The 14,045-nt window shown below is 38.1% G+C and overlaps 2 protein-coding genes across 2 annotated transcripts in view; one reads left to right on the forward strand and one right to left on the reverse strand.

Moving 5' to 3' along the window:
• Window positions 1-14,045, reverse strand: part of LOC134677036 (uncharacterized) — a 148,770-nt gene that overhangs the window by 123,566 nt on the left and 11,159 nt on the right. The gene's annotated exons all lie outside the window — the stretch shown is intronic.
• The window catches only part of LOC134677001 (uncharacterized), a 30,021-nt gene that overhangs the window by 7,889 nt on the left and 8,087 nt on the right, over window positions 1-14,045 (forward strand). The window contains exons 7-12 of the mRNA XM_063535389.1: window positions 7,219-7,347; window positions 8,507-8,616; window positions 10,666-10,745; window positions 11,177-11,652; window positions 12,433-12,538; window positions 13,544-13,681. Coding sequence (XP_063391459.1) covers window positions 7,219-7,347; window positions 8,507-8,616; window positions 10,666-10,745; window positions 11,177-11,652; window positions 12,433-12,538; window positions 13,544-13,681 — 1,039 coding nt within the window. The remainder of the gene's footprint in view (window positions 1-7,218; window positions 7,348-8,506; window positions 8,617-10,665; window positions 10,746-11,176; window positions 11,653-12,432; window positions 12,539-13,543; window positions 13,682-14,045) is intronic.

The following is a 14,045-nucleotide window of genomic DNA, read 5'->3' on the forward strand; positions in this document are numbered from 1 at the left end:
TCACGGTTCGTGAGATACAGCTTGGTGACAGACGGACGGACGGACGGACGGACGGACGGACGGACGGACGGACGGACGGGCAGCGAAGTCTTAGTAATAGGGTTCCGTTTTACCCTTTGGATACGGAACCCTAAAAAACGCAATTTAAAAATCAAAAACTATTACTTATGAAAGCAGAAGAGTATAAATGATCGTATTAGATTCATAATTGTTACATATTTGCTGTAACTCATTTTTAAAATGTGTTTTTCAATAAAAAGACACATCAAGATTGTTTACCTTATTTCTAATGCTAAAAAAAACGAAGTATAGTAACTCCACCTGACCATCTAAGCATTTTCATTTCGGCCACATGTAACTTTTTAATATGTGTTTCTTTAACATCAAACATCAAACATCAACATTTATTCAGCAAATAGGCCACAAGGGCACTTTTACACGTCAACATTGAATTTACATAAAAGCAAAAATAATAACATCAACAATTTTATAAAATAAAACTAACAATTCAATCTAACGTATTACAATTACTAAGAGATGTATATGGTCTCTTAATGTCGAATTACATACAAAATACAGATAAAAAAACACACACAAAAAAAATCTATAATATTTAGAGGTGTAAATGTCTCTAGGTGTCAGAACTATAAGATTATATAGTTTATCAAGTTATCCTTAGAGATGTATAAGGTCTCCAAGAGTCAATATCCTGTATAATTAATACATTCATTAAAAGAAAAGAAACATACGAGAACAGATAGACCGGGAGATAGTGACACATTTTACTGGGTCATTTGTACCAGTATGGCGGTTCGTCAGGGGTCTAAGCATGTAATGAAGGAAAGAAAATGCTATGACCATAGCGCTGGTACCGGCGGCCCAATCGCGTGGGCGTTAGTCGAACGTGTCGGATAAAATACGAGTGTCGAACGATTTGTTCCACAAATATCCTCGTATTTTCCGATAGTCCATAAAAAAGAAGTAGGCGGTAGCGTAATGCCATACTTCTCCGGTGTGACTTACAGCCCGCCATACTGAGGCGAACACGTTAATTAAAAAAAAACAATTCAACCATTTGAGCCAAGCTAATTTTTGCACAGGTGATCATCGTCGAGCAGCCATTCATGGACATCACCATGCCATACTTTTCGGATGGTTCCAAATGCCCGCCATACCGCCGCAAGGGAGTTAATTTCTTTTTTTTATTGCTAAACGATTTGTACCAGTATTGCATTTAAATTTTTGGAAAGTATTTGATAAAATGTGACCGTTATTATAATTGCCATACTTATAGTAGGGGTAAAAAGTGCTGCCATACTTGAAAAACTTATTTAATCGACACGTTTCAAAAATACGACTATGTATACGTAAAATATTATTTTACAGCATGGCATCATCATATTCTGTTTGTTTGGATACAATTATACCTAAAAAAAATAATTCCAGATTATAACTACGGGGCGGACGACTGTGAGACTTAAGCCAAGACTTAAAACAAAAAACAATTTTTTGACGATTTGTACCAGTATGGCATTTGGATTTTTGGAAATTATATGATGCAATGTGACCATTATTATATTTGCCATACTTCTAATAGGGGGGAAAAGGGGCACCATACTTGAAATAAAAAAAAATATTGTACACATTTGCCACCTCCTACAGGTATGGCATTATGAGATTTCCATTTATGATCACACAGAAAGTCTTGAAAAAAAATTTCAAGATGGTACAAATCGTTTCGGTCGGGTATGTCCTTAAACCACGTCCAAGACCACCGGTGGACGGGCAGCAGCGTCCCTCAAATTCGGTGTAAGTACTCGACTGCGATCGCCAACCCGCCTGCCAAGCGTGGCGATTATGGCATTCACCCCCCAAAAAAGGGGGAGGCCTATGTTCAGCAGTGGACGTCTTATGGCTGAGATGATGATGATGACAAATCGTTTATCAATAAAAAAAAATTAACTCCCTTGCGGCGGTATGGCGGCCATTTGGAACCATCCGAAAAGTATGGCATGGTGATGTCCATGAATGGCTGCTCGACGATGATCACCTGTGCAAAAATTAGCTTGGCACAAATGGTTGAATTGTTTTTTTTTAATTAACGTGTTCGCCTCAGTATGGCGGGCTGTAAGTCACACCGGAGAAGTATGGCATTACGCTACCGCCTACTTCTTTTTTATGGACTATCGGAAAATACGAGGATATTTGTGGAACAAATCGTTCGACACTCGTATTTTATCCGACACGTTCGACTAACGCCCACGCGATTGGGCCGCCGGTACCAGCGCTATGGTCATAGCATTTTCTTTCCTTCATTACATGCTTAGACCCCTGACGAACCGCCATACTGGTACAAATGACCCAGTAAAATGTGTCACTATCTCCCGGTCTAAGAATGAGGCGTCTCACTGTAATTAATTAATAAAAGTTACTAAGTATAATAGCTCGTGTTAGCTTAACAGACCAGTCTCCACAAACAGCACCCGTTCACGAGTATGACGCGTATCTCAGCCATCGCCTCCCTCAACCTTCATTCGGGAAAGTGGCGACCCGATCAACAACGCCACCGTAAGCAAAGACTTTTAAGCGAGCATGACATGTTCAAGCTACCGGCCTATATTAATATTAAAATAGTAATAACATGTAGCTGTAAGACACGGCATTTTGTGCTCATATGTTACATAAAAAGACAGTAATATAGCTTCACATAATTACTAGCCTAAGTTGACTTAGAGATGTAAAGGTCTCTAAGTGTCAGAAACATTAAAAATATAGGTAAGTATGTACAATCAAAAATAAAAATCAAATAAATAAATATGTACTTAGAGATGTATAAGGTCTCCAAGTGTCCAAAACTAAAATTAAATTAAACAATATAATCAAGCGAGAACATCATTGTCTCATGTGTCAATTCTACTGGACACTAGCATATTTAATTCACAATGTAAAAAAAAACAATATTTATTTAATTCTTATTATACTAATGAAATCAAGCTACCGGCTTAAAAGCATCTCTATCGTTTATAAAATCATTTACAGTGTAGTACGCCTTACGTAACAAGGAGTGCTTAATGTGCGACTTAAATTTATGAAGTGGTAAATTCACTACATCAGTGGGGACTTTGTTATAAAAACGTGTACAGTTCCCGACGAAAGACGTACTAACCTTACGGAGGCGGTGGGCGGGCACAGCAAGTTTATGTTTGTTTCTAGTGTTATAGTTTATGTTTGTTTCTAGTGTTAACGGTCCAGCATTCAGCCCCATACAGCATTGCTGGTCTCACTGCAGTTTTGCATACCTTGCCCTTTGTACGTACTAACTAGCATATTCAATCCTGATGATAAAAAACGTGTCCCAAAAATTTGTATGAAAATTGTACATTCCACTACGTCACGTCCATAAAAGTGAAAAAATTTCTCATAATAAAACGTTACGTAATGGAATGGACATTTTGGGACATCTTTTCTTTAATGGAAGGATGGAGAATGCTGTCGATTCTGAGTAGAATGAGCCCAAGAATGTCCAGATTTGAAAGAATCAGGTTTTCGATATTTATTCGACACTTAGAAAAAATAAGTCTACTCATGTATCAGAATCTAGAAACTTTCAGTATCCCACGTATATACAGTGTGGAAAGATAAGTCGGGCCCTGGAGGGAAACTACCTTAAATCCTCAAGCTGGCTCATTTTACTTAAAGGAGACATTCCTTTATTTTTAAACAGAAACAAAACTGCATTCAAAGATTTTCTAAAACTCGCTTGCCTCGCCCGGGACTCGAGCCGACAAAAATTCCAAAAGATAAACACACGCAATTTTATTACACTAGCCGATATAGTCATATGCCTTATGGGAATATAGTTCAGAGCCGGAAACCGCTACCAACTTTTAGTATGTTGTTGGGCATGGCATTGGGTCTCCAAAACTGCCGGGAGACAGCGGCGCCGGCCATCTACTTCAGCGGAATGACGTCATCAAAATGACTCCCGTTTCGTTGCGAATATTGCATATTGTACCCAAACTATGCATGGCACATAATTGTGTGGGGTATTTAATGAAAGCCAGTTAAATATGCTATATTTCATTTATACAGTGTGTACCAAAATATTCAGCCATTTAAGAGCCATTTGCAAAAGAATCAAAATGATGTAAAAAAATATGCAATTATTTGGGTTTTACAACCAAACCAAAAGTCGGACGTTAAAGCAATGTACTACAAAATGAAAGACGACGTCTGACGCCATACGTTGATATCAATCAAGTCAAAATTGGGCCAAATATGTGGAAATTATGCATTAAAATGTAGATATTTGCCCATACAAATGCATTAAAGTTAAAAAAATCCAAATTGGTCATTTTCAGGATAATCCGCGTAAGCTTCTAGTATGTTATTAGCAATATGACCGGGGTCCTAAAACTGCCGGGAGACCATCTTTATTGTCCCCCAGTCACGAATAATGACGTCATACAAATAATCACTGCCGAATTTCGTAAAATGTAAATTATAGCTATACTATGAGTCACACATACATGTTTGTTACATGTAATGAAAGGTTATTAAATTTACTATGATTCACCTAAACATTGTTTGTAAAAAAATGTACGGTTTAAGAGCTAAAAACAAAGAAATACCACTTTTTATGGAAAAAGTAGATGTATATCAATTTTATAGCTAAACTAAAATCGTCAATAAAATGTTGCGTATAATATTTAAAAAACCAGTTATTCAACTATACATCACAGATTAAATTTTACATTTCCGAGAAAAACTATAGAAGTTGTGGAAAAAAAAGTAAAGCGCGCCAACAATTCTACCTTAATGCGCTCATATTATGCAAAGAATAGTTCTAATTATCGAGTATTAAATGAATAAACATTACATAAAATACATGAAAACGACATTTTCGAATGGAACCATAATTAAAAAAATAATAATTTACTTGATAAGTAAGCAATATACTGTTTCTTTAAGTACCTAATCTCCTCCTTTCAAAGTCGGTTAAAATGTGGCTTTTGTGACCTGGGCTACAAAGACAAATAAATTGACACCTCATTTATCAGAATCAGTTCAGTTGTTTCATGTAAAAAATACATAATTACATACGTAGATAGCAGTTCCTGCTGTAGTCGCGGTAAATATTAATATAAAATAGACTCTTATTGTCATGGCCTAACGCTACATTATTAGAGAAATGTAAAGTTACATGCCAGTAAGTAGGTACGTGCCTAATACAAAATGCCTTATCTCGGTAAATGCCATATCAGTTCACTTAATGCGATACATATAAGCCTCGATTAGCCTTATACATACATACATACAGTCATACATACATCACTGGCTCAGTGACCCAAAGAGGATCTTGACCTCTGACACAAAAGAGCGTCACTCTGCCCTATTCTGCGCCACTTCGCGCCAGTTGGGTATTCTTATAAAAGTGGAATCTTGAGTGGTGCAAGGTTTTCAAGGCTGAGCTGAGAAGGCTGGCAGAATTTTCCCTCTGATCCTCCGAAATACAGGTCACCCCTCTGGTCTGCTAACATCTACGGCCTGAGGGTTTCAACGCTAGATGCCAAGCCACGCCAGGCCATAATAGTAAAGGTGTAATTATTGAATTTTAATTTTTTGTCTGACTACGGCAGAATTTGCTATCTATGCGTGCATGTGTAGGTACCGTTTGCATGAAACTACTGAACTGATTTGATAAATTAGGTGTAAATTTATTTGTCTTTGTAGCCCAGGTCAACAAAAGCTACATTTTAACCGACTTTGAAAGGAGGAGATTAGGTACTTAACTAATGAAACAGTATTTTGCTTACTTATCAAGTAAAGTATTATTTTTTTAATTACGGTTCCATTCGAAAATGTCGTTTTCATGTATTCTATGTAATGTTCATTCATTTAATACTCGATAATTAAAACTATTCTTTGCATAATATGAGCGCATTAAGGTAGAATTGTTGGGGCGCTTTAGTTTTCTTTCCACAACTTCCACAGTTTTTGTCGGAAATGTAAAATTTAAATTGTGATGTATAGATGAATAACTGGTTTTTTAAATATTATACGCAAAATTTTTTTGACGATTTTAGTTTAGCTATAAAATTGATACATATCTACTTTTTCCATAAAAAGTGGTATTTCGTTGTTTCTAGCTCTGAAACCGTACATTTTTTTTACAAACAATGTTTAGGTGAATCATAATACATTTAATGACCTTTCATTACATGTAACTCACGTGTATGTGAGACTCGTGGTATAGCTATAATTTACATTTTGCGAAATTCGGCAGTGATTATTTATATGACGTCATTATTTGTAACTGAGGAACAACAAAGATGGTCTCCCGGCAGTTTTAGAATCCAGGTCATATTGCTAATAACATACTAGAAGCTTATGCGGAATATCCTGAAAATGACAAATTTGGATTTTTTTAACTTTTATACATTTGTATGGGCAAATATCTACATTTTGATGCATAATTTCCACATATTTGGTCCAATTTTGATTTTATTGATATCAATGTATGGCTTGAGACGTCATGTTTAATGTTGTAGTACATTGCTTTATCGTCCGACTTTTGGTTTGGTTGTAAAACCCAAATAATCGAATATTTTTTTACGTAATTTTTATTTATTTGTAAATTTCTCTTAAACTGTTGCATATTTTGGTACACTTTGTATAAATAAAATATAGTTTATTTAATTGGCTTTCATTTAATACCCCACACGTGTATGTGCTATGCATAGTTTGGGTGCAGTATGCAATATTCGCAACGAAGCGGGAGTCATTTTGATGACGTCATTCCGCTGAAGTAGATGGCCGGCGCCGCCGTCTCCCGGCAGTTTTGGAGACCCAATGCCATGCCCAACAACATACTAAAAGTTGGTAGCGGTTTCCGGCTCTGAACTATCTCTGCGACCGTTTCCCATAAGGCATGGCACTAATACAGTTAATGTTAATGATAACATTTCTCCAAGAAACATAAGATCTTACACTCGTCTGTCGTACAAAATATCCATAAAATCTAATAATTAGTACTCAAGATTTTTTTTAGACAAGCAAAATTGAAGAAAAAAAGAAAAATACTTTGAATGCAGTTTTGTTTCATGTCTCCTTTAAGTAAAATGAGCGAACTTAAGGTTTTTAAGGTAGTTTCCCTCCAGGGCCCGACTTATCTTTCCACACTGTATAAGCTGAATTATTTTATTCATTTATTTATAGGATGGTGATCCAGAAGTGTTTCTCGTGGACACGGGGGAATTTCAACCAGCTACCCAAAGTCGGCTGTACCCTCTCGCCCCGCAGTTCGCAACCACCCCGCCTTTGGCTCATCTCTGTTATTTAGCTGACGTAAGTAACCCTCAAACCGGAGATGAGCAGTGGCCAAAGTGCCCAAATAAGACATTTAAAAAACCGGGCAAGTGCGAGTCGGACTCGCGCACGAAGGGTTCCGTACCATAATGCAAAAAAAGGCAAAAAAGAACGGTCACCCATCCAAGTACTGACCCCGCCCGACGTTGCTTAACTTCGGTCAAAAATCACGTTTGTTGTATGGGAGCCCCATTTAAATCTTTATTTTATTCTGTTTTTAGTATTTGTTGTTATAGCGGCAACAGAAATACATCACCTGTGAAAATTTCAACTGTCTAGCTATCACGGTTCGTGAGATACAGCCTGGTGACAGACGGACGGACGGACGGACAGCGAAGTCTTAGTAATAGGGTCCCGTTTTACCCTTTGGGTACGGAACCCTAATAAGGGCGATCTATGAGGGTGCCTAAAACGCTCACTACTTATCTCTAGAAAACGACCTATTTTGTTATTTATATTGTCAAAGTTGAAACGTTTTAATTCACTGTTATTTACCTATGTTCTTGTACTAATATCATCTTTATTGTTTTTGCACAATAAGCACCTAACTTACACTACATTAACCTACTAACACAAAATATCTAAGTTACAAGTATTAAGTTACTTAGTTTAGGTATTGTGTAAAATATGTTAGAGCCAGTTACAATTTTTGCTTACAAGATCTTTTATTATATGTGTAGGTAGGTACTTTTCTAAACCATGATTGTACATGTATAATATTTAAGTAACTATTAAAGCGTATTTTGATAGTTTAATTTTTGGATATATTTCAATAAAATAAATTTTATCTTATCTTAAACTTTTTCCTACAATGGGTCTTGTAATGTCTACCTACATTGATTGAGTAAGATGCGTAAAATATGAGAAAATTTAGTGCTTCGAATTTGACAGGTAAACAAGATGGCGCTGTACAGCTCCATACATTTTGCTGTAACTCTGACTGTCAAAAGTTGAAGTTTGACAAGTCAGTGACCGCAAAACATGGCGCAGTCCAGCGCCATCTGTTTTGGGTGTCAAACTAAGGGGCACGTTTTTTTAGACTTTACCCCTCTGTTGCAATATAGTTCTCTTTGCCTGTAGCCTAAAGAAAAGTAATTTTACTCGTTTTAAAATTATTTTATGTTATATTTCTCTTTAGGTAGACCAGACGGAAGATAAACACTTAGAAGACAGACGAACAGAGTTTCTGCAAGAATACTTGGGGCAACGACACAAAATAAAACTCGTGGAAGACTTCAATGATGACGGGTAAGATAATATTTTACTATTAATATTTGATTTATTAAGTCCCCAATCCGCATTGGGCTAGCGTGGGGACTATAGCCCAAGCCCTTTCGCGCATGAGATAAGGCCTGTGCCCAGCAGTGGAACTTATATAGGCTGAAATTATTATTATAATTATTTAGTAAGTTAACTATGAAATATCTTAAGAACGGGTCACTCACGTATTTTAAGGCGGTTGTCACACTGCCGCCGCGTCTCGTTGCGAGACGCGGAGCAACGGACTCGCATGCGGGGACAACGCACCAACGTCCGAGTTTTCTCCGCATCTCCGTCCGGAGCTGCGATGCGCGACGTCCCGCGTTACTTCCGTCTCGCGTTTATTTCACATTCGAACGTTAAGGTAAAAACAGTTCCTATTTGTCGATAAAATGGAAACGGAACTTATTCAGGACGCTGCGGTGATACTTTCAGTTTGTTTTTTGTACAATCGAGTCATAAAACGCAGAAGACACTGCATGGGTACATCCCTATTTACAAACCAGACCCATAAATGGGTCTTTTGCTAGAGATTACCAGATTTAAGGCAACGCGAAGAAAAATCGTTTAATTGCACCCGTATGTCAACCTCGGCATTTGATTATTTGCTAAGCAAAATATTCGTCGCATTTAATATTCCAAATTACTGGACGACTTTCAATTTGAAAAATAAACTTATCGACGCCGATATCCATTGCGCCTACGTTCTTGCACTAAAATCCGTACGGCACTGCGGAGCTCGGTGTGACATACCCTGCGGCACGCACCGCGTCTCCGTCCGAGCGCGCGAGTCGTCGTGCGTCTCGCTCCTCCGTGGTCGACGCGGAGCCAGTGTGTCGTACCATGCGTTTTTTCTATACAAAATCAAGATTCTACATACAAAGTTAAAAAACGCATCAACGGACGTCGCTGCGAGACGCGCAGCAGTGTGACGACCGCCTAAGTCGAAAAACGCTCGACATGTTTCACTCCGTACCAAGGAGTGTCATCAGGAGCTTGCGTTGCGTTGCGTTCTTAAGATATTTAATATGTCTGTGTCTCACGGAAGTTATGTTAGTAAGTTAACTGTTGACTTTATTTTACCGAACTGTCATTTTTTTAGGGTTCCGTACCCAAAGGGTAAAACGGGACCCTATTACTAAGACTTCGCTGTCCGTCCGTCCGTCCGTCCGTCTGTCACCAGGCTGTATCTCACGAACCGTGATAGCTAGACAGTTGAAATTTTCACAGATGATGTATTTCTGTTGCCGCTATAACAACAAATACTAAAAACAGAATAAAATAAAGATTTAAATGGGGCTCCCATACAACAAACGTGATTTTTGACCAAAGTTAAGCAACGTCGGGAGTGGTCAGTACTTGGATGGGTGACCGTTATTTTTTTTCCTTTATTTTTGTTTTCTTTTTTCATTATGGTACGGAAACCTTCGTGCGCGAGTCCGACTCGCACTTGCCCGGTTTTTTGTATTAGCTGTGTAAACTGTGTGTAATTTCTAATTTATTTTTCGGCTTATTTCATATTTCTTTCCTTTGTTTCTTTTTTTGTTTGTTACCTTCCGTGATTATTTCTCACTTGATGGTCTCATCGGAAGATCAGCGCTGGAAGTCGCCAGCAACATGCTGAGATGGGACCATTTCGTGACACTTTATTTTTCACTGTGTTTTCTATGTATGTCTATTGTATTCGCAAACTATTATATTCTATTCTACTTGTAAAGAATCTGCATACTGTTTATCTTCTTCTTCAATTTAAGAGGTATCCTCTTGTCGGTGGAGTATTTTCCATTTCTCCCTCTCATAAGCCATAGCTTTGACCTCTTGATACGACACGACACCAGCTTTTTCTTTTATTTGGTCTACACAGCTACGTCTTGGTCTGCCCCTGCCTCTCTTTCCTTCTATCTATGATGGTTTTAAAGAAGTTGTTGTGAGCAGGTTCGATAACTAGTTCTTTTTTTTAATTCTGGTTTTGGATTTTTTTATCTTCATTTCTTTAATTATTAATTATCTAATGATTAATAATTATCTCCATTTCAGTTCGTTGCAGTCCCTGGGTGTTTACGTGTTCTTAGACGACGGCACTACTCTCAATGAGCGAGTGCAAGCACTTGATTCGAGTAAGTTGTACAAGTACTAAACACCACATATGTGTCGCTTAACTTCAAACTCGGATAAATCCATTCGGCCCTTTTAGGAAATACCTACCCTATTACCTTGTATTTAATTTCGCGTTTTGAACACATTTTAATTCACATAAGGGCCCCCCACATCTAGCGTCTTTCGAGCGTCGGCGTCTGTCGGCCTCTGGTCAGCGCTATGGAAAATGACGTCGCTGCGCAGTTGCGTCGACGTTGCGTCGAGCAGCGGCCATAGAATTGTAGACGCCGACGCTCGAAAGACGCCAGATGTGGGGGGGCCCTTATAGACGGATCTATCACGAATTTATTTTATTACCTTTATTTATCGACGTTTCGTTTCGTTTTCGTTAGCCGCGACCACGACCAGTGAAACAGTGTTATTTGTGTACATGTAAAATAAATGTTTTCAGACGATCCTGAATTGAACAATAACTGTAAAACCAGTATTGACAATGAAAGCATATGTTCTTTGACTGAAATAAATAAAATGAATGGCCACACACAAAATGATAAAACCAAACCTGATGAAAACGAAAGTATAAATGTACCAAACAAATCTAATGAAAAGATTGGTAAAGATATTTGTACCGAAAGAAAAATTTCTGAAGAAAATAAAATAATGTTAAATGAAGTAAATACACCATATACAAATTCTCAAGAAAATAAAATAATGTTAGATGTAATAAATACATCTGATGAAGAAATTGATAAATACACAAATTCTGATGAAAATAACATAGAGACAGATGAAATTAATGATAAAAGTGTCAATGAAATGGACCTAAGATCTGATGAAGAAAGGGTCGAAGAATTGAAGGCGATAGAAAATATAAATTTGGATGAAATGAAATATATAGAATATGAGAATGCGGTTGAAGCTGTCACGGTAAGTTTTTAATATAGAGATGTAGTGCATAATTATTTTCCATCGTATTTTCACGGAAAGTTACGAACGCGTCTTGCTATTTCATCGTATTTTCTCGGAAACGGTCGTATATGTCATGCAAATTCAGTCAACGTCAGTAATTTTTGTACCGAGACTGACTGAAATTGCATGACACGTACGTAAGTGTCCGTGAAAATACGATGGAAAACAATTATGTCATCTGCTCATCTGTCTGTAAGGCATTTTTGGCATAATGCGCATAAATTTATTACATTATTATATTTAAAACTTTCGCGTTTTTGAACACTTATTAACATTTATAGACCGGTCTATCGCGAATTTATTTTGATAAATTCGCGAAAGACTTTTCTATAAATTAGAGTTAATACCGAGTGTGGCCTGTAACATGAGCAAATAATTAAAACATAGATTGTACTCCTCACACGGTGACACATTTGTTCAACAACTTTTAAAAATTATGAAGTATTTAGACTCCCTATTTTTCATACAAAATAAATATTATCTTCAATGGACGCCATCGCCTCGCCATATCATTGTGATTGACGTTGCTTGTCACGCCTTAAACATAAACAAATTCGCAATACATTACGTCTTAGAATAAACTTTAAAGTGTGTTAAAAATCAAACCACTAGTTATTTTTAAAAGTCGCTGAACAAATGTTGATCAGTATGAGGAGTCCCAGCCTACGGTTTAATTTTTTGCTCATGTTACAGGCCACACCCGGTATATGTATTACAATGTTGTTTGTACATTTGCAGGGTTATAACAACAGGGATGAAATGGACATATGCAAGCATTACAGAGGGGGCGACAGTTGCTTCAAGGGGAACCGATGCAACAAGCGACATGTCAAAATACACCCAGGTACGTCACTTTGGGTATTTTTAGGGTTCCGTACCCGTACCCGGACCTTATTATTAAGACTCCACCGTCTGTCTGTCACCAGGCTGTATCTCATGAACCATAATAGACAGTTGAAATTTTTCACAAGTTTTGACGACCGGTCTGGCCTAGCGGGTAGAGTCAGACCAAGAAAAGTCTGCAGCGGATTTGATAGTATTATTTAAAACGTCAAACTTCTATGAAATTATGACGTATAAATAACACTGGCACTGCGAGGGCTATCAAAATCGCTGCAGACTTTTCGTGGCTTAACTCCAGTCACCCTGTATGCGAAGCCGATAGTCCTGGGTTCGAATCCCAGTATAGGGCATTTATTTGTGTGATGAACACAGATATTTGTTGTCTGAGTCATGTTTTCTATGGATATACATAGGGGGCTGTCCATAAATTACGTCTTCGATTTTTGACGATTTTTGACCTCCCCCCACCTAAAATCATTCAAAAATCATGCTTCGAATGACCGTCCTACGTCATGCTACCGTCATCCGATGTCCAGACTCCCCCCCCCCTAATTTGAAATGACGTAATTTATTAATAGCCCCTAGTAGGGTTGTCACAGACTTTGAGGTCGCGTAATAATTTAATAAGCCACACTAACCCTGTAAGTAGTACCGAGCTACTAACAATGGCGATGTATGCAGCTCGGGTGCGCGCGACCACCCCTCTCTCCTCGCACCCCGCACGCCCTGTCTAGACTTCGTCGAATGACTGTATTGTTTTATAAACTGTGACAAAATATTTTTTATAAGAGAAGTAACTATTTAAGCGTATTATAATTGTTTTGATTTTTATTTATTTAATCTTTATTGCACAAAAGAAAACCTTATAGTACAAAAGGCGGACTTAATGCCATAAGGCATTCTCTACCAGTCAACCTTAAGATCATTCATCATCATTCATATCATGTCATTTTTGGATATTTTTCAATGAAATAAATTTTATCTTATCTTATTTACATGTCCACAGACGGCTGGACGCTGGACCGCGTGTCCGTACATGTCAAGTGTCCGTCCCCGCCCCTCCCCCCGCCGGGCACGTGGCACAAGGTCAAGGTCACGCACGTGGATGACACGTGTCAGTTGTACGTGCACTTTGAAGGCCCAGGTGAGTCATATTATATGTAAAATATCGCTGTCTCCTTCCCAACGCAGGGTCACACAAACTAGGTCAAGGTTCCGCATATATATGACACTGGTTGTATCTACGTTCACTGTGAAAGGCCCAGGTTAGTTAGGGCAGGCGTGTCTCACTCCGCGATTTCGTCGCTTTGCTACAGGTAGCTAAATGTTCCGTTCGGCCCCAATTTTGGGGTTTGCCATAAGCCGCGCGTGGCGCTTTCGCCACCTAGCGGCCATATCTGTGCTGATCGTAACAGACGCGTTTTGTTAGAGAGTGAGTCTTCTGTACTTAGTACTATTATTTATTCTGTGGTTAGGGTAACTACCAAGTGTCCGTCCCCGCCCCTCCC

The sequence above is a fragment of the Cydia fagiglandana genome, chromosome 25 (assembly GCF_963556715.1).
Source record: "Cydia fagiglandana chromosome 25, ilCydFagi1.1, whole genome shotgun sequence".
Taxonomy (NCBI): Eukaryota; Metazoa; Arthropoda; class Insecta; order Lepidoptera; family Tortricidae; genus Cydia; species Cydia fagiglandana.